General features: G+C 40.4%; 1 protein-coding gene across 2 annotated transcripts in view; it reads left to right on the top strand.

Annotated features, from left to right (window-relative positions):
* wdr35 (WD repeat domain 35) overlaps window positions 1-21,749 on the top strand; it is a 120,614-nt gene that overhangs the window by 67,580 nt on the left and 31,285 nt on the right. For both annotated transcript variants that reach the window (XM_078213050.1, XM_078213049.1), the window contains exons 19-23: window positions 3,973-4,176; window positions 7,375-7,521; window positions 11,441-11,573; window positions 15,987-16,097; window positions 17,235-17,399. In XM_078213050.1, coding sequence (XP_078069176.1) covers window positions 3,973-4,176; window positions 7,375-7,521; window positions 11,441-11,573; window positions 15,987-16,097; window positions 17,235-17,399 — 760 coding nt within the window. The remainder of the gene's footprint in view (window positions 1-3,972; window positions 4,177-7,374; window positions 7,522-11,440; window positions 11,574-15,986; window positions 16,098-17,234; window positions 17,400-21,749) is intronic.

Genomic DNA, 21,749 nt, shown 5'->3' with positions numbered 1-21,749 from the left:
ATCAGAAAAAGTATGGATTGTTTTGAACTGAAGTATTTTTAATTTTGAATAGGGGTGGAAGATAGTGAATGTCTGTACATTATAAAATCAACTCATTTTTTTTCTCATGCCAGAAAGATAGTTCATAAATCCTAATCTTCATAAATCCTAATCTTCATAAATCCTAATCTTCATGCTTTGCTCAGTATTGTTTAAATTTCATTTGTCTCACAAGGTCATAGCTTAAGTGATTTCCACTTCCTGATATTACTGTCACTGAAGGTATCATTGAGTGATTAATTATTATCACAAAAGATAACATCTAGTAGATATGCAGAGCCTGCTACAATTTATATCCTAGTAATATAAAATGCTAATAATTGTGAGAATGACTATGTGAACCCTTCACCAAATATAAAGTATGATGTGGAGTTGCTGGCGTTGGACTGGGGTGGGCACAGTAAGTAGTCTCACAACACCAGGTTAAAGTCCAACAGGTTTATTTGGTAGCACGAGTTTTCGGAGCGCTGCCACCTGATGAAGAGGCAGCGCTCTGAAAGCTCGTGCTACCAAATAAACCTGTTGGACTTTAACCTGGTGTTGTGAGACTACTTACTGTGCAAATATAAAGCAGATAGTGGAATATTTGCTGTATTGCTGTTTACCAAGGGAAAGATCCAAGAGGATTAGAGCTCAATATTTGTTTTGCCAATCTGCTAAGTATACCGTTGAGTGGATAATTATTATCACAAAAGATACCATCTCGTGGATGTGCAGAGCCTGCTACAATTTATATCCTAGCAATATAAAATGCTAATAATTGTGAGCATGACTATGTGAACCCTTCACTGAATATAAAGTATGATGTGAAGTTGCCAGCGTAAGGCAGTCCCTACTAAAGAAAGATTAAATTAAAGGGTGTAATACCCACTTATCAGGTGCTACACAACCAAGTCAGGATTGAAAATGGGGACTGAGATGTGCATACACACTTTTCAATAGCATGTGCATATCTTGGTAAAGAGGTTTGAATGCATGAGCGTGGATAACGATCACAGGCAACATTTAACAATTATTTAATTACAACTTAATGCTGAAGATGGAGATAAACACTTGAGCTTTGTTTCTTGCACTTATGTGCTGGTCTCCATTATGTTGTGGAAGAAGTTTAAGGAGCCACTTCCTCACAATTGCTTAGCTATCCACCGTCATCACTGGATATTGTAAGGCAAGTCAATTTTGATCTGTTGATTGTGGGGCTGCCTACTTATATACAGTCTGCATTTTTTGAATTAGATAATCCAGAATTGTAGCTTCACTAGATGTTTACCTCATTCTCAGCTTTTTGCTGCTGCCCTTCTGGTCTCCAAAAGTTTCAAGAAATGGCACAACATTATTTTAACCGTGCTAAATCACCTGCACCAAATTTCTTGGCACTTTCACCGTTGAAGCAAATTCTGCAGGAAATTCTGGGCCATTATTGTTTTGTACAATAATTATGATATGAAGTCATTTGACATTTATCATCTCCTGTGTCATAACGCTCATGGAAGATATGAAAGGCTTTTACATGATGTATCTTGAAATATTCCAAGTTGCTTATTGGCTTTAATGAAAACCAAATCAGACATGGTTTCTTTGAGAACTAGTGCTTCTCTGAGACAAAAATCATAAACCATCAAGTCTTCTAAAGATGCAACAAGCACATTCCAAGACACTCTGTGAAGGACAAAATGTGCATAAGTACTGCTTCACTGAGTGGCAGAAATGTAATAATTTATATATTTGTTTTGTAACTACTGAAAAGATTGATGCTGATAGGAAGTACATACTAATTCAGATAGGATTTGAAATACCTATGCTAATTTTGACATGTAAAGCAAGAATTTGAGTTTATGATTGAAGTTTTCTTGCTGTAAACTTTGTTTGTGCCTTTTTTGATTGGAGCATAGATTTTCTGGTCTAATAGTCACAATCACTTTTGGTGCTTGGAATTCAACTAAAATATTTCAAAAGATTTATACCATGCTACCAATTGCAAATACATGCTAAAGTTCTCATTAAACTGTCTATTTGCAGTAATAAAGACAGAATTATCCAATAAACTGTTGGATAGCAAAGGTTTAATGAAAATATAACAACCTGCATGAAACCTGGCCTTAGAGACCCTGAAATAACTCTAATTCTCTGTCCACAGATGATGTCTGACCTGAGTGCTCAACATTTTTTGTTCTTAATATTATAAATAGTAGTCTGCATTTTGCCACAAAATTGGCAGGCTTTCTTAGTCATGTGTGAATATGCGCAGGGATCTGGTATTGCTAGAAAGTAAGCTTGATATGTGCTCTATGGGTGTGGGTCAATTCCATTAGGTTAACAATTATTACAACACCTGCAATGCAAATAGCACTCAATCTTACAGCAGAACCTATGTGCATAATATTTCACAGTGAGTGTGCAGATTAATGGCCTCATAGAGTCCAAATATGTGACATTTAAATGGGCTAAATTTGAAAACCACTGAAAATTGGTACGGGAAAATCATGATGTCAGATTAACCTGCACCCATTGCTTCTGATCTGGGCAGTGCATTAACTTCATTCTACCTGCTAATATACATGATTGCAGCATGCAGCCCATGCTAACCTCCCTGTTGTTTAACTGCACTCACCGTTGCTGTCAGTAAATTGTGTTTGCAAATGTGTAGAATCTCCAACATTTCTTAAAAATACACAGTAGAACATAATGGTGTATTGTATATCCAGTAATGTTTTAGATTTGTGAATTGTTTTTAATAATTTTAACGATACAATATTACTTTTAAAAATATTAGTTTAAATCTTTCTTGCACTCTCAATAAGAAAGAAACCTGTGTTAAAAAGTTTGAAATGACAATGAATAGTTGCATGAAAATTATGGCAACCAGTCTTGCTGTTGACTTGAAATTTTACTGTGTTAAAATTCCTTTATCAATACAAGTTAATCTGAGGTTTAATTACTTATAAGCATTCCCTCTCTCATTGTTTTTTATTTCCTGTCTATCTTTAACTATATATTTACTGTATATACATATTATTCATAACATAATTAAACATTTCTTTATCTATTCTGATGACACTCCCTACAGATTGTGGAATTACAGGATAGTTGCTCCTTATTTAGGTATGCAAGTGTTGTTATGGTTAATTGTTTCTTTTGGTCACCTTACTTTTGAAGTCGACTAAAATTGATGTCCTTTTTAAAAATATGATCAGGGATGACATTTTATTCTGCTAAGATTGTACATTGACATTTTTAGTTTCTTTCATGGATATATTCTAGCTTTCCTGTACATCTATTTCACTTAATATCTGGTTTCATGGAAGTACGAATATACAAACTTGGAGCAGGCCACTTGGCCCCTCGAGCCTGCTCCTCCATTCGACAAGATCATGGCTTATCTGATTTTAACTTCAAACACATATTCCTGCCTACCCTCATAACCTTTCACACCCTTGTTAATAAGCTACACTTATACTGATCGGGATTGAACTGAATGAAAGTTGTATCTCCTTACTGTGATGGACAGTTGGCAAATTCTTGCCATGCAGCAATGTGACCTCCATTTAAACAACACCAAATTAAAACAGAGTTGTGCACATGCATACTTTTATGTATTTGTAGTAGTGGCTAATTTTTAATATTACGAGAAAGTGGCTGGTTTCTCCTGAAATTGTATAAGTTTGTAGAAACTCCAATGAAGTTTTTTGTCAATTTTAAAATGTGGCTTTCCACTAGGCAGAATTGCATTGCTATGGTGCAACATGGAGGAGTGTGATACAGACTCGTACTCATACATTATTGAACTATACTCTCTGATCAATTAATACCTAACTTATGCTGACATGCTTCACGTATACTATTTTGTGTTGCCCTAAAAATGAGGTCCTATTTTTTTTAATGTGAAAAGTAAGTAACTAAATTCTTAACAAAGTAATTTATTTTGTATTTTAGGCGCTTGCTTGCAGAAGCTGCTCTCCAGAGACTTGACCTTAAAACAGCAGAGCAGGCATTTGTCCGTTGTAAGGATTACCAGGGGATTGAGTTTGTAAAACGTCTCGGAAACCTTCAGAGTGAATCCATGAAACAGGCAGAAGTCGCAGCTTACTTTGGAAGATTTGAGGAAGCTGAGAGGATGTATTTAAACATGGATCGAAGGTTGTTCATAATACTTAATATATTCTTCAGCTGCTTTGGGCTATAAACTGCAAATGGTGCTTTTGTTTAAATTAACTTTTTATCATTTGAAAGTGTTTTACGAATTCCTGTCTTTCAGCATTTATACGCTACTTCACATGTGAATGAAATTTAAGTTTCAATGAGATGTGGGTGTGTGGGATGATGCGGAGTAGAGAATGAAGACAAAAAGAACGCCATTGATGTTTTGATATCTTGATAATGGCCATGGTGCTATTTTATTTTTGTTTCCCTTCCCATGACTGATAAATACAGGCCATGTTAGGAACTGTTTGATTTTCTTCCTTCAATATTGGTGAAGGTTCCTGTTTGGCATGACGTGGATTTGTACTAGATTTGTTTGAATTTTCAGCTTACTTCACATCCTGACTCTCATGTTCCTCATGATCAGATTAGCATCAGATGGATTCTATTCAAGTTGATCACTGATTCTGCTCTGAGTGTTTGGACCCTGTTTGTGTCATATTGAAATGGCCACTTTGAAGTGTTTCAGAAAGGTTAGTCATGGCACGAATCGATTCCGCTCTCTGATTGCCTGGAACTACTACAGTTTGCCTATCACCGCAACAGGTCCACAGCAGACACCATCTCCCTAGCCTACACTCAACCAAAGACACCTATGTCAGACTCTTATTTATTGACTACAGCTCAGTCTCCAACACCATTATTCCTATAAAACTCATCTCCAAACTCTGTGGCCTGGGGCTCGGCTCCTCCTTATGCCACTGGATCTTATACTTCCTAATCCACAGACCGCACTCAGTAAGGATAGGCAACAATACATCCTCCACGATCATCCTGAACACCGGTGTCCCACAAGGCTGTGTCCTCAGCCCCTTACTATACTCCTTATACATTTATGACTGTGTGGCCAAATTACCCTCAATTTTCCAGTTTGCTGATGACACCATCGTAGTGGGTCGGATCTCAAACAATGATAAGTTGGAGTACAGGAAAGGGATAGAGAATCTGGTGAACTGATGCGATGACAATAATCTCTCTCTCAACGTCAGCAAAACGAAGGAAATGGTCATCGACTTCAGGAAGTGTTGTGGAGGATAAGCTCCTGCCTACATCAATGAGGATGAAGTAGAAATGGTCGAGAGCTACAAGTTTTTAGGTGTCCAAATCACCAGCAACCTGGCCTACTCCTTCCATGCTGAAGTGAGAGTTAAGAAAGTCCACCAATAACTCTACTTTCTCAGGAGGCTAAGAAAATTTGGCATGTCCACTACGACTCTCACCAACTTTTACAGATGCATCACAGAAAGCATTCTTTCTGGTTGTATCACAGCTTGATATGGCCCCTGCTCTGTCCAAGACCGCAAGAAACTACAAAGGGTCATGAACGAAGCCCAGTCCATCACTCAAACCAGCCTCTCATCCATTGACTCTGTTTACACTTCCTGCTGCCTCGGCAAAGCAGCTTGTATAATCAAGGACCGCACACACCCCGGACATACTCTCTACCACCTTCTTCCATTGGGAGAGAGATACAAAAGTCTGAGGTCATGTACCAACCGACTCGAGAACAGCTTCTTCCCTGCTGCCATCAGACTTGAATAGACCTACCAAGTTGATCTTTCTCGACACCCTAGCTAGGACTGTATAACACTACATTCTGCACACTCTCCTTTCTTTTTCTATGTATGTAATGCTTTGTCTGTATAGTGCACAAGAAACAATACTTTTCACTCTATACATGTGACAATAATAAATCAAATTATTCAGTGAAGTTTGCATAGAAACCAGGCAACACTAATTATCTGATGAAAAACTAAAGGAGCCCTTTGTTGTATATAAACTAGTCAAATTATTGTTGCCAGGCAGGATCTTGATGCTCCTTTCCCCCAAAAATATTGTGACGCTTTCTGCTTTGCCTCATAAGGAATCATTGCTTTTATGGAATTGTTTTCCCTTCCCTGATTCAAGGACTTGGAACTCTAGGCTTTAGAAGAAACTTGTAAAGCTTGTGTTCTTCATTAGAGAAAAGATTATTGAGCAGAATTTGATCCATGACTTAATTTGATTGATGTAAGCATGTTATTTGACTTGATATTGAGTACAGACCTACAGAGTTAGTGTAATAGAGGTTCGAAGGAATATTTAACACCCTGACCTAGCAGGGATGGTGTAGGCAAAGGGTCAAAATGTTAGGGGTTATCATGCAAGTATCCCCATATGTTACCACCCTTTCCACTCTACTAGCTTTACTTGTACTAATTTAGGCACTAGTAGTCATCCACCCATAGCAAATGGGTTTATGTTAAAAAGTTGTGACTTAATAGCATCATCAGCAACAAAAGTTTAACTTCTGGATTTGGGAAGGCCTCCCACGGCCATCCCTGACAGCAGAACCAGGGACGGAATCATGGAGAGAGCAAAGGAGGTCAATTTTTTTTTTAATATCAATTGTGTCCTGCAAAGAGTCTTTAGACCCCCCTAGCACTGGTACTGCCTCACCCTTACACCACTAGCATCAGCTTCCAAAGCCCCTGCTCAGCATTCATTTTTCAGAGGATGGGGAAGTGGGGACTTGTCTTGGACCCTATTCTTCCTTGGATTCCCAATCCAATTTTTGCTTCTGCCTGCCAGCCATGACGTTACTGCAGGCAGGAAATTATTTTGGCATATTTAACTGTGGCTGGGGAGTTGAAAGTTACCTAGACTTCTCATTATGCTCCAAGTGGGATTTTCCATTTGCCCTGCACTTGCTTTGAGAGTGCTGATGGTTAAAATTGGTCCTTTTTCTTCACACATCCACCAGTCCGTGTATAGACTCCAAAAAAAGCAGCTGAGACTGCACTGACAAACTTCTTCAAAGATGCATTATTGAAAATGTTGTGCAGAGTAAATTTCCTATTAGGACAGGACTTCCATAAGAGCCAATGGTTACTCCCTTTTGCAAGTAGGGATTCTAGGGATCCACAGGCTAGAGTTTACTGACAAGAATATAAGGATGTCTGAAAAATGTACAGAATTATTTGAGTAGGGGAGTGGCAACCAATATTTACACAATATGTACTTGGATGAGGTAGAGTTCATTATAGAGTAAACTGTAAATGATCTGTGGAAGAAGTAAATGATATGTTTTGGTTTTATGATGGCTTTCGGTTCTGTGTAGTCAGAATTTCATTTTTTATTCTTTTCTGCTTATAGAGATCTGGCTATTGATCTAAGGATCAAGTTGGGAGATTGGTTTCGAGTGTTGCAGTTGCTAAAAACTGGTTCTGGCGATGCTGATGATGCCCTGCTTGAGCAGGCTTATAATGCGATTGGAGACTATTTTGCAGATCGCCAGAAGTGGTAAGTAACAGCATTACAACGCAAGATAATTGAAATAGACAATAGGAGGCCCTGAGGTTCCATGAGCATTATTCCAGGATGGAATTTTCCCAAAAAGTGTCAGGGTCTGACTGAAAACCTGTGTGTATATCTCCAGAAACACAGAGAAGTTTGCAGACCATGATTTACGCCGTCACTCTAGCGGGCCAGGACCTGATAGAGCCGGAGCCATATTTAAAGGGTGCCCCGATCTGCGTTCAAAATAAGTTCTCCCAACTCCCCAATAGGCACAGAGGACCGCCTCCATTAGCATCAGGGCAACCCACACCAAGGGAGTACCAAGGGTCAAAATCCCTCCCCTCTCTTTTCCCCTGGCCCCTCTGACCTCGGTGCCAGGAGGCAATACCTAGCCTTGGCCCTCAACCACCGGGGTTTCCAGGCACCTCCACAATACCGGCGTGGTCATCACGACTGGTTTTCATTTTCGGAAACCAGTAGTGATTCGTGCTGGCATGATGTCACGCCACCAGGGTGTGCGGGGAGCATTCAATTGGGCCTATGCTATGGCGTAAAGCCATTTAATTAGGGCGTGAACCTGATAATGTCTCCAGTGACGGGGAGGGAAAAAGGGAAAGAACCGAGAAATATTTATCTTTACTGATGATGTCTTGCTCTGTCGGCAATTCAGACTCCAGTTCAGCAACGTGGAGCCAAAGTTGCCTAAGCTGCAGACACCTTCTGCATATATGATTGTCTGGGATTGCAGTGCATTCCACAGAACCCCACATGTTACAGTCACAGCACACCTGCCACTTATGTCCAGCCTTATTTAATTAGCCAAGTACTTACCTTTTGTGTAAATTAACAACTAAAAGAAATTGCACTCATCTAGCTTAGAGATGAGGAAGGAAACTCACCACCACTGGGGGCCAGTAAAAGTAGAAAAAGAAGCACCTCTTTGCCCTTCTGCCCCTCATTCCCACTTGAACCAAATTCTCAATTCCCCACTCGACCTACATCTTAGTCTCGTGGTGTCCAGGCTCTTTCCTGCCAAAGGTTCAGTTAGCTCAGTTGGCTAGAATAGTTCAAAATAATACCAAAGCACGAGTTTGATTTCTGTTATGGTTGAGGTAGACTTGGGACCTACCTCCTCATCCTGCCCTTGAGAGTGGACGGCAATGGCAAATCACCACAAACAAAAAAACTTGCCAAGTGAAACCACTAGGATGAAGTATCACAGACAATGAGCCAAGGACCTGCCTATGGGCAGAACACTCATGGAAATGGAATTTAACATATGTATACATAGACACACACAATTCTACCACTTATGCAACCTTCAATTTAAAATATTAAAATAATTCAGGGTTTCCACTCTCTGCTACATAAACAAACTAGCAAAACATTCCTCCCAATGTGACTTTCCCCACGTTTATTCTACATATGAAACACAAACTATTTTGTTTCACACTTGGCAAGATATGTTTCAACAATTTCACGACCACCTAACAATACAAGGTAAATGGTATATTAGACAAAATATTTGAAGGTTACAGGACAGATTAACAAAGCAATTAATAAAACATTTGGGAACCTGGGCTTTAAAAACAGATGTGCAGAGTAAAAATCCAGGAAGTAATGCTAAACTCAAATAAAACTAGTTTAGCCTTAACTGCGTCCAATACTAGGCACTCTCCTTTAGAAAGCATCTAACAATTAACCAATACAATCTATAGCTATAATCATAAACCACACCTGATTCATTATTCCACGCATCTTCTGATCCATCAGATATTTTATCCAATCCTCTAGTGCCATCTTTACAACTGACATTGACGTGGCCACGGAATCCTTCCTGATTTTAAATACTTCCATCAAATCTCTTTATCTCCACTCTAAGGAGAACACCCAAGCTTCTCCAGTCTATTCTCATAACTAATTCCTCACCCCTAGAACCACTCAAGTAAATATCCTCTATCTTCTCTCTAAAGCTGCCTTGTGCTTTCTAAAGGAGAGTGCCTAGTATTGGACGCAGTTAAGGCTAAACTAGTTTTATTTGAGTTTAGCATTACTTCCTGGTTTTTTACTCTGCACATTTTTAAAGCCCAGGTTCCCAAATGTTTTATTAATTGCTTTGTTAATCTGTCCTGTAACCTTCAAATATTTTGTCTAATATACCTTGTATTGTTGTTTCTTATTCTTTCTACCAAAAAATTATCACCTCACTTAACTGTATTGAATTTCTTTTGCCATGTGTCTGCCCTTTCCACCAGTCTACCTATATCCTCTTGAAGTCTATGGCTGTCTTCCTCACTGCACTTTACTACACAACAACAATGAATTACATTTATACAGCCTGTTTTAAGGTAATAAACTGCCCCAAATGTTTAACTGGTGGATTATGTGGCTGGAGGAGATTGCAGAAATAGAATCCTACAGTCATAGAATCATTCAGTGTAGGGGGTCAATCGGCCCATCGAGTCTGCACCGACCACAACCCCACCCAGGCCCTATTCCCACAACCCTATGCATTTACTCCAGCTAGTCTCCCTGACACTAAGGGGCAATTTTAGCATGGCCAATCCACCTAATCCGCACATCTTTGAACTGCGGGAGGAAACCGGCGCACCTGGAGAAAACCCACGCAGACACTGGGAGAACGTGCAAACTCCACACAGACAGTGACCCAAGCCAGGAATCAAACCCAGGTCCCTGGCGCTGTGAGGCAGCAGTGCTTGCCACTGTGCCACCTCAGGCAAAGGCAAGGCCATGGAGGGATTTGTAAGTGAGGATGAGAATTTTAAAATTAAGTTGTTTGACTGGAAGCCAGTGTAGGTCACTGAGCGTAAGAGTGACCAGTGAATGTAACTTGGTACAAGTTACGACAAAACAGCAGAGTTTTGTATATTTCTGAAGGTAAAATGTGGGAGACCAGCCAAGATTGTGTTGGAAAGCTCAAGTCGAGAGGGAACAAAGGCATGAATGAGGGTTTCGGCAGCAGATGAACTGAGGTGGGTGAAGTTGGGCAATATTTTGGAAGTGGGAAAATGCGGCCTTATTGATGGCATGAATCAGTGATTGGAAACTCATCTTGGGGTCCAATATCTCAGATGATTACCGGATTGAGAATGAAGTTGGTAGCTAGGGAATGGAGTTTGGAGTGGAAACTCAAAGAAATGCCTTCATTTTCCCAATATTTAATTATAAGAAATTTTTGCTTATCCAGTACTGATGTTGGATAAGCAGTTAGTAACAATGGAGGAGTCAAGAGAGATGGTGGTGAGGTAGAACTAAGTTTGTGTAAAAACTAATGCTTTGTTTTTGGGTGATGTTGCCGAGGGTAACATGTAGATTAACAGGATAATAGTGAAGGAGCAGGAAGAAAGGCCATTGCTGGTGATACTCTGACTAGAATTAGGTACCTAAGAATGGAACCAGGCAAGAGTAGTCCTAACCTACTGGATACAGAAGAGAGCCTTTGGAGGAAGATGGTGTAGTTAGTAGTGTCACCAAAGGCTGTAGGCAAGTCAAGAAGGACAAGGAGGGATAGTTTACCTTTGTCACAGTGGCATAGCTTGTCATTTGTAACTTTGATAATAGCTGTTTCAGTACTGTGGCAGGAACATGGAGTTCTGGAAATGATGGGCAGGAATTTGATACGTCTCCAAGTTTTGTGTTACCTTCGAATTTCAAAATTGTACCTGTACTCCAAGTTCATAATTAATGTACAGGGGGCATAAAATTTCTTGGATGTCTCTCACACCCAGATACATGGGTGTAATGGTCTATCATTAGATTTTCAAGCAAAAATCATATTTAGACTTGTATGATTATATTGATAATTTTGGATAATTATGAAATAGATGTTGGGTGGAAAATGTTGATATCAAAGAAGACCATTCAGGATAGATGTAATTTAAAATTCCTCTTTAATTTGCAGGATGAATGCTGTTCAATATTATGTTCAAGGTCGGAATCAGGAGCGACTGGCAGAGTGCTATTACATGCTTGAAGATTATGAAGGTTTGGAGAAACTGGCAAATGCCCTACCAGAAAATAACAAGCTGCTTCCTGTAAGTGGTGGGCAAAGCGTATTCCCATTGGAATGAAATGTAAATGCTCATCTCCCTGTAGAATTGGAGTAAAATAGATCTTCATTGTAAATTCTGTCTAAAGTTGTGATAAATTGTAAGGGAAGTATTAAGGGAATGAAATTAAACTATGGTAACGAGTGAACCGGGTTAACTCGTTCCACACTGGTTCAAACTATCCATCAATTCAAATGATTAATGAACCTATTGGAATAAAATGACTCTTAATTTAAAAAGGAATATTTTTGATGGTTTAGATTTGGATGACATTTCAAGTTTTGATGGCTAATATTGATTCTTCTAAATTAGTTGAAAACTGGCTGAAATTTAAATATATAGTATATATATTGTAATATAAAAGCAAAATACTTCAGATGCAGGAAATCTGAAGTAAAAACAGATAATGCTGGGAAGACTCAGCAGGCCTGGCAGCATCTGTGGAGAGAGAAATAGAGTTAATGTTTTGAGTCCGTAAGAGTTTTGATTAATAATTAACATTCAACAACAACAGAGAACAAAGAAGAATAAAGTACAGCACAGGAACAGGCCCTTCGGCCCTCCAAGTCCGTGCTGATCATGATGCCCTAACTAAATTTTTTTAAAAACCTCCTTTACTCAGACCATATCCCTCTATTCCCTCCCTATTCATATACTCATTTGGTAATTAAATTCATTCTAATGATTGAGTTAATGATATTGACTCATTGATTCACTGTAGAACTAGTATTACTGTTAATTTTATTAATTTGACTCTTTTATTTATTCTTTCAAGGGATGTGGACTTCGCTGGCTGGGCCAGCATGTATTGCCCATCCCTAAATGCCCCTGAAAAGGCAGTGGTGAGCTAATTTATTATATTGGGAGAGTCCTTGATAGTACATGTTATATAAAGCTTGCTGGGGTAGTGAGTCTAATGAACTCAATGGCCCTTTGTTAAATTTTTGTTTGCTTTTTGTAGGGCACATATAGAGAAACAAATATGCCAACAGCTCCTAAAGTTGTTTCTCTAGCTCAGATTGCTTCCATTTAATAGAATATTCTACCCTTTATCAAAGATCCTAACTTGAGCAGATCAGCCAGCTTTTGTATAGTAGCGGTCACTCAGCAAGGCGGCAATCGAAAGGTTTCTGATCAGGAAAGAGATCTTGTATCTTGTTCTCTTTTAGGCCCTTGTAGGACCTCGAGAGAACTTTTTCCTACAGTGAATATGAAGTGTTGTGAGGGATTTTGAAAGTTCCCAAACCTGCACCAGACATTATAATTGATTCTGGAGAGAAAACAATTTAACCTTTTTATAAAAATGAGCTGTTCTGTTAGGAAGCAAAAATCAAGAAAACCTCCTGGGACCTCCTGCCACCTTCAAATGATTTCTGGACCAAGATCATAGAGCTTACCACTGTTATAGACAGTAACCTGTCCAGGTCATGGACACCATTCTTGGGAATTGGTTTACTTTGTCACATTTATTGCCTCCCCCTATTTGCCCTTAAAAAGGTGCTGGTGAGTTACTTTCTTGAACCACGGTAGTGCATGTGGTGTAGGTATACCCACAATACTGTTAGGATGGGAGTTCCAGGATTTTGACCCAGCAACAGTGAAGAAACAGAGTTATAGTTCCAAGTTAGGATGGCTTGTGGCTTTGAGAAAACTTGCAGGTGGTGTTGTTCCCATACATTTACTGCTGTTTCCCTTCTAAGTGGTAGAGGCCATGGATTTGGGAGGTGCTGTCAAAGGAATCTTGGTGAATTGCTGCAGTGCATCTTGTAGGTGTACATACTGCAGCCACTGTATATCGATGGTGGAGGGAGTGAATGTTGAAAGTGGAGGATGGGGGTGCCAATCAAACAGGTTGCTTTATCTTGGATGGTGTCGAGCTTCTTCAGTGTTATTGGAGCCGTAGTCATCCAGGCAAGTGGAGAGTATTCTATCATACCTCTGACTTATATCTTGTAGAAAGTGGACAGATGTTGGGGAGTCAGGAGGTGACTTACTTGCTGCAGAATTCCCAGCCTCCGAATGCTCTCGTAGTCATGGTAGTTATATGGTTCTTCAAGTTCTGGTCAATGGTAATCATCAGGATGTTGATATTAGGGGATTTGGCGATGGTAATGGCATAGAATGTCAAGGGGAGATAGTTAGGTTCTCTCTTGTTGGAGATAGTCATTGTCTGGCACTAGTGTGGCACAAATGTTACTTGCCACTTATCAGCCCAAGCCTGGATACTGTCCAGGTGATGCTCTATTTCTGGGTGGCACAGTGTCACAGTGGTTAGCACTGCTGCCTCACAACACAAGGGACCTGGGTTTAATTGGGTGAAGTGTAAATGGTTGAGAGCTTCCAGTTTCTAGGTGTCCAGATCATCAATGACCTGTCCTGGTCCCTCCACACACGTTCTCTCTGTGTCTGAGTCGGTTTCTTCTGGGTGCTCCGGTTTCATGCCACAGTCAGAAAGAAGTGTTGGTTAGGTGCATTGGCCATGCTAAATTCTCCCTCGGTATACTCGATCAGGCGCCGGAGTGTGATGACTAGGGGATTTTTTACAGTAACTTCATGGCAATGCTAATGTAAGCCTACTTGTGACAATAATAAATAATCTTAAACTTAATATTAAGTTGATCCTTCTCCACACCTTAGCTATGACTGTAACACCGCAGTCTGCACCTTCTCCTTACCTTTTCTCCTATGCACTCCATGAATGGTATACTTTGTATATTTAGCGTGCAAGAAACAATACTTTGCACTGCATACCAATAAATGTGACAAAAATCAAATGGTGGCACAGTGGTTAGTACTGCTGGGTCACAGCAGCAGGGACCCAGGTTCAATTCCGGCCTTGGGTCACTGTTTCTGTGGAGTTTGTACATTCTCCCCGTGTCTGCGTGGGTTTCCTCTGGGTGCTCTAGTTTCCTCCCACACTCCAGAGATGTGTGGGTTAGGTTGATCTGCCATGCAAAATTAACAGGGTAAATGTGTGGGGTTACGGGAGTCGGGCCTGGGTGGGATTGTGGTCGGAGTGACTCGATGGGCAGGATGGCTTCCTTCTGCACTTAGGAATTCTATGAAATCAAATTAATTCCAGCTTTGGGTGACTCTGTGGAGTTTGCACATTCTCCCTGTGATTGCATGGGTTTCCTCCGGGTGCTCGGGTTTTCTCCCACAGTCCAACGATGTGCAGGTTAGATGGATTGGCCATACTAAATTGCCCCTTTGTGTCCCAAGATGTGGAGGTTAGATGGATTAGCCATGGAAATGCTTGGGGTTATGGAGGGAGAGGCTAAGACACACTGTCGGAGAGTCAATGGGCCAAATGGCTCCTTCTGCAGTGTAAGGATTCTATAATTCTATTTGGACACGGACTGCTTTGCTTTCTGAGGAGTCATGAATCATGCTGGATATTTTGCAATCAACAGTGAATATCCCCACTCGTGACCTTTCAATAGAAGGATGGTCATTAATGAAGCATCTGAGGGACACTAACCTGAAGAACTCCTGCAATGATGCACTGGAATTGTAGTCATGTCCTGTGACCAACAATTGCCATCATCTTTCTTTGTGCTAGATATAACTCCAACCAGAGGAGAGTCTTTTCCCATTCTCATTCACTCTTGTTTTGCTAGGGCTATTTGATGCCACACTCAGTCAAATGCTTTGTTGCTGTCAGGATGTTTAGAATGATATCTGTTTTGTGGGATGTAGGATCTGCTGTGCAACTTTTCTGCTGGTGAAACACCCCAGAGTAATTTAGAATCTGTGTTGGCACCAATTTCTCAGCAAAATAATTTTTTCCCCAAAATTGTTTATAAGGCTACACCATTTCTTTTGGTGATAATTTTGTGATTTTAAACTAGCAATTAAGATATGCAGCACATATGTGTAGAAGCATATTTTTGAAAGTTTATGTACAAGTTTCTTGAATTCTATTTTCAAGTTTTAGTTGAATTTAATGTCTGTTACATATTATCAAATGTATTCACTAGACATATTAGCATATTTGTGATTTAAAGAATGAATTGCATTACACCTGCTTCTAGAAGAAATGTATTTCTATGAAACAATTCATTTTAAAATCATCACACTCCCCCAGAAAATTTTCATTAATAATTTCAAGTGGGATTTAATTGAGAACTATGTTAAACTAAGCTTCTTAAAATATATTCCACTTATTCCAAGAAAAAACTAAATCTCTTGAAATTTTCATTGGCGAGTTGAACATAATGAGGCTTTCACAGTGAAAGATTTGTCTTTGTCTCCCTTTCCACTGGGAATTTCTCAAACATTTGGATGCCAGAAAGAATTTTCTTCTGCCATTTAGATGTATAGTAGTTCCTTTATACAGTTGTTAAGACTTTTTGACACAACAGAATTTTTGAATGCTTTGATTTTTTTTTAAAACAGGAAATAGCTCACATGTTTGTTACTGTAGGTATGTGTGAGCAGGCTGTAGTTGCATTCCTGAAATGTCACCAAGCCAAAGCTGCCGTTGAAACGTGTATACATCTGAATCAGGTAGGATATTAAAGAAATGTAAAATTTTATGCAATAGTTCTCTTGTGTGTTTCTTTTTATTTATGAATTCACAACAATAGAATATATCTCAGTCAATCACTGAGAATCATAGAATTATATAACAAAAAAAGAGGCAATTCAGCCATTGTGCCTATGCTAGCTCTTTGAAAGGCCTATCTAATTAGCTCCACTATGTTCCTTCCCAATAGCCAGCATTTTTACCCAATTCTCTTTTGTATATTACAATTGAATCTGCTTTCGCAACGTTATTAGGCAGTGCATTACTCATTCTAACTTGCAGCATTTAAGAATATGCCCCCATGTTGCCTTTGGTTCTTTTGTCAATGACTTGAAATCTGTGTTGTCTGGTTGCTGAACTTCTACACAGTAAGAGTTTTAACAACACCAGGTTAAAGTCCAACAGGTTTATTTGGTAGCAAATGCCATTAGCTTTCGGAACGCTGCCCCTTCGTCAGATGGAGTGGATATCCACTCCATCTGACGAAGGGGCAGCACTCCAAAAGCTAATGGCATTTGCTACCAAATAAACCTGTTGAACTTTAACCTGGTGTTGTTAAAACTCTTACTGTGTATAACTCCAGTCCAACGCCGGCATCTCCACATGCTGAACTTCTACCATTGGAGCAGTTTCTCCTTATTTATTCCATCAAGCCCTTCAAGATTTTGAGCACTTCCCTCAAATCTCCTCTTAACTGTTTCTGTCCTAGGGAGTACAACTGCAAGTTTCTCTAGTCTCTTTACATAACTGAAGTCTTTCACCCCAGTATTATTTTATTAAATCACCTCTGCAATCTCTAGCCTTGACATTCTTGCCAACGTGTGGTGCTCAGAATTGATCAGAATACTTCAGCTGGGGTCTAATCAGTGTTTTATAAATTTTACCATACATTTCTTTCTTTTGTACTCTATGCTGTATTTATAAAATTAAGGATTCTGTACAAATTTTTAACAGTTTTCTCAACTTGTCTTGCCACCTTTAAACACTTGTGTATGTATGTCATTGCTGTTCATGAACCCCTGTAAAATTGGTTCATTTAGTTATTATTGCCTCCTAATTTTTCTTACTAAAATGAACCAAATGAGACTAATTTTTACTATTTTCTCAAAAATGTCTAGTGGAACAAAGCTGTTGAACTGGCCAAGAATCACAATATGAAAGAAATTGGATCTCTTCTGGCTAAGTATGCATCTCATTTATTGGAGAAGAATAAAATTTTGGAAGCGATTGAACTTTATCGAAAGGCCCATCATTTCCTTGATGCTGCAAAGCTCATGTTTAAGGTACAATAATAGCATTCATTTTGGGTCAGGAGGAGTTTTCCAGATTTCTGCTTGCCCCCAACTAGCTTAGCTCTAATTTTAACATTTTTAGTTTAATTTTTGTTTATTGCCATAATTGAGTACATCTTTTGATTTCTTAGAGGCAGGTAAAGCATTGCCCATATCTTTGTAATTTAGATGTCTACTCATAGGAATGTCTGAAATCTGCAATTGAAATTTAAAATTAGGAGTATAGCAGCAGGTGAATATCTACAATTGGTTTTATAACTTTTATCCCATAATTTTACTGTCTAAAGTTTGAAGCAATGTGACTTTTTGGAAGGATTTGATACTGGCCAGTCTTAGAATATAATGAATATAAATTAGTTATGGTGTATTCTGAAGAGCAGTTCACTGACCAACTATTGCACAATCTGTTTGCAACTGTGATGCATATGAATTATGGATCCTGTGATGATTAGAAAACAGTAAGTAGTCTCATAACAACAGGCTAAAGTCCAACAGGTTTATTTGGTAGCACCAGCTTTCGGAGCACTGCTCCTTCATCAGGTGAGTAGAAAGTTGGGTTCACAAAAAGGGCATATATAAACACAGACTTAATTGCAAGATAATGGTTGGAATGCGAGTCTTAGCAGGTAAGCAAGTCTTTACAGGTACAGACAATGTGAGTGGAGAGAGGGTTAAGCACAGGTTAAAGAGATATGAATTGTCTCAAGCCAGGACAGTTAGTAAGATTTTGCAAGCCCAGGCCAAATGGTCACAGGTAGTGTGACATGTACTCAACATCCTGGTTGAGGCCATCCTCAGGGGTGCGGAACTTGGCTATCAGTTTCTGCTCAGCAATTCTGCATTGTCGTCTGTCTTGAAGGCCACTTTGGAGAACGCTTAACCGAAGATCAGCGGTTGAATGCCCTTGACTGCAGGGAACACTCCTGCCTGATGATTGTCGAGCAGTATCCATTCATCCGTTGTCATAGCGTCTGCATGGTCTCGTCGATGTACCATGCTCTGGATATTCTTTCCTGCAGCATATCAGGTAGACCACGATGGCCAAGTAGCAAGAGTATGTACCATGTACCTGGTGGATGGTCTTCTCACGTTAGATCATAGCATCCATGTCGATGATCCGGCACGCCTTGCAGAGGTTGCTGTGGCAGGGTTGTGTGGTGTCGTGGTCACTGTTCTGAAGGCTGGGTAGTTTGCTGCAAACAGTGGTCTGTTTGAGGTTGCATGGTTGTTTGAAGACAAGCATTGGGGTCTGAGGATGGCCTTGGCGAGGTGTTCGTCTTCATCGATGACATGTTGAAGGCTCCAAAGAAGATATTGCAGCTTCTCAGCTCCAGGGAAGTACTGGACGATAAAGGATACTCTGTTGGCTGTGTCCCGTGTTTGTCTTCTGAGGAGGTCGGTGTGGTTTCTCACTGTGGCGTGTCAGAACTGTCGATCGAAGAATCGAGCACCATATCCTCAAGGGTATGGCGCTCGACTCGTCGATCGACAGTTCCAACGCGCCACAGCGAAAAACCACACCGACCTCAGAAGACAAACACGGGTCACGGCCGACAGAGTATCCTTCATCGTCCAGGTATTTCCCTGGAGCCTTCAACATGTCATCAATGAAGCCGAACATCTCGCCAAGGCCATCCTCATACCCTCACTACTTGCCTTCAAACAACCATGCAACCTCAAACAGACCATTGTTCGCAGCAAACTACCCAGCCTTCAGGAGACCAGGACACCACACAACCCTGCCACAGCAACCTCTGCAAGATGTGCCGGATCATCGACACAGATGCCATCATCTCACGTGAGAACACCATCCACCAGGTACACGGTACATACTCTTGCGCTTCGGCCAACGTTGTCTACTTGATATGTTGCAGGAAAGGATGTCCCGAGGCATGGTACAAAGGCAAGACCATGCAGACGCTACGACAATGGATGAATGGACACTGCTCGACAATCACCAGGCGGGGGTGTTCCCTTCCTGTCGGAGGCAGTCAAGGGCATTCAGCCTCCCATCTTCGGGTAAGCGTTCTCCAAGGCAGCCTTCAAGACACACGACAACGCAGAATCACTGAGCAGAAACTGATAGCCAAGTTCCGCACCCATGAGGATGGCTTCAACTGGGATCTTGGTTTCATGCCACACTACCTGTAACCATTTGGCCTGGGCTTGCAAAATCTTACTAACTGTCCTGGCTTGAGACAATTCACACCTCTTTAACCTGTGCTTAACCCTCTCTCCACTCGCATTGTCTGTACCTGTAAAGACTTGATTACCTGCTAAGACTCGCATTCCAACCATTATCTTGCAATTGAGTCGGTGTCTATATATGCCCTGTTTGTGAACCCAAATCTCCACTCACCTGATGAAGGAGCAGCACTCCGAAAGCTGGTGCTATCAAATAAACCTGTTGGTCTTTAACCTGGTGTTGTGAAACTTCTTACCGTGCCTACCCCAGCCCAATGCCGGCATCTCCACATCATGATGAGAAAACAGAATCAGCGTCACATTGTAAAATCAAATAATTCAACCATGTATTTCCTGACCTTCCCATTGACAAATAAGTTGGCCTGCAAATATATTTATTTTAACACAAATTTAACAATTTATTTCTGTCATCTAAAAAGATTCGATAATCTGATTGAAAATTCTTCAAAAACTACTAAAAGGTGATATTCTCTGATGAATATAATGGACAATTAATGGATATAAGGCTTCAGATTTTGCTATTGGTGTCATTGTTACTGAGTAATAAATAGGAAAACGACTTATGGTGTCTGTACACAGGCAGTTCAATGTGGAAATCAGGAAATTGATGTCAGAGTTGTCCTGCTCCTCCAGAAACTTCATGACACTGATGTCTGTCCAAGAGATTTGATATTCCAATACATGAAGGATGTGAAGTTGGACTACTTGCCTAATAAATGTGCCAGTCTATGTGGGTTTCTCACACACATTTCTGCTTAAGGTGTAGTGTGTACTAGTTGGCACACAGGCAAGTGAAGTTCTCAGAGAATTTTGCAGAATAAATGTTGATAGATTGTGGTTGAAGTCTTGATAAAAGGTCCCACAAAGTTTTCCGATGTGTTTCAAAAGATCTCTTCAAACCTCCAGCAATAGGCGAAGAAAAATAAAATGTGATATATCTTACCCCCAATCAGCTGATTGTTGTTGGGAAAGGGCATTGGATCAAGTACTATCCACCAAAATGCTGTGCAGCCTCATGGTTTAGAACTGGCAGGTAATTTAAGCAGGCAATCATCCTTTTGATATTTTTCCAAGCAACTGTTCTTAGTGCAAGCTAAAATGTTGTCTCATGTCAAAACCTTTCAGCTCTACACCCCATCCTTGGTGAAAGCTCTCTAGCAATTGAGGGAGCTATCAAAAGTTACCCTATGCAAATTTCAGTAAGAGTTCTTCGAACTGCAGTAGAAGTACCAGATCCCTTGTAGTTGCCTTGCTGTTTCAGTCTTTAGTTACTGCAAGTGCTAGTTTTATCCTGGATTTTGCTGTCAAAATAATGGTGGCTTTAATGTCGCTCAGCATTATTATGGGTAAATAGTTCATCTTATGACAGGAAAGAAATACCCCATGACCTGTGAATCATTAAGAACAAAGAACAGTACAACACAGGAACAGGCCCTTCGGCCCTCCAAGCCTGCGCCGCTCATGTGCCCACTAGACCATTCTTTTGTATCCCTCTATTCCCAGTCTGTTCATGTGGCTATCTAGATAAGTCTTAAACGATTCCAGCGTGTCCGCCTCAATCACCTTGCTTGACAGTGCATTCCAGGCCCCCACCACCCTCTGTGTAAAATATATCCCCCTGACATCTGAGTTGAACCTTGCCCTCCTCACCTTGAACCCGTGACCCCTTGTGTTCGTCACCTCCGACCTGGGAAAAAGCTTCCCACTGTTCACCCTATCTATGCACTTCATAATTTTATACACCTCTATTAGGTCGCCCCTCATCCTCCGTCTTTCCAGGGAGAACAACCCCAGTTTACCCAATCTCTCCTCATAGCTAAGACCCTCCATACCAGGCAACATCCTGGTAAACCTTCTCTGTACTCTCTCTCCAAAGCCTCCATGTCCTCCTGGTAATGTGGCGACCAGAACTGGACGCAGTATTCCTAATGTGGCCTAGCCATCGTTCTATACAGCTGCAACATCATATGCCAACGTTTATATTCTATGCCCCGTCCAATAAAGGCAAGCATGCCATATGCCTTCTTGACCACCCTCTCCACCTGTGCTGCCACCTTTAAGGATCTGTGGACTTGTACACCCAGGTCCCTCTGTGTGTCTATACTCCTGATGGTTCTGCCATTTATTGTATAGCTC

The sequence above is a fragment of the Mustelus asterias genome, chromosome 5 (assembly GCF_964213995.1).
Source record: "Mustelus asterias chromosome 5, sMusAst1.hap1.1, whole genome shotgun sequence".
Classification (NCBI taxonomy): domain Eukaryota; kingdom Metazoa; phylum Chordata; class Chondrichthyes; order Carcharhiniformes; family Triakidae; genus Mustelus; species Mustelus asterias.
The sequence above is the reverse complement of the archived record's forward strand: the minus strand, read 5'-3'. Positions and strand labels throughout refer to the sequence as shown.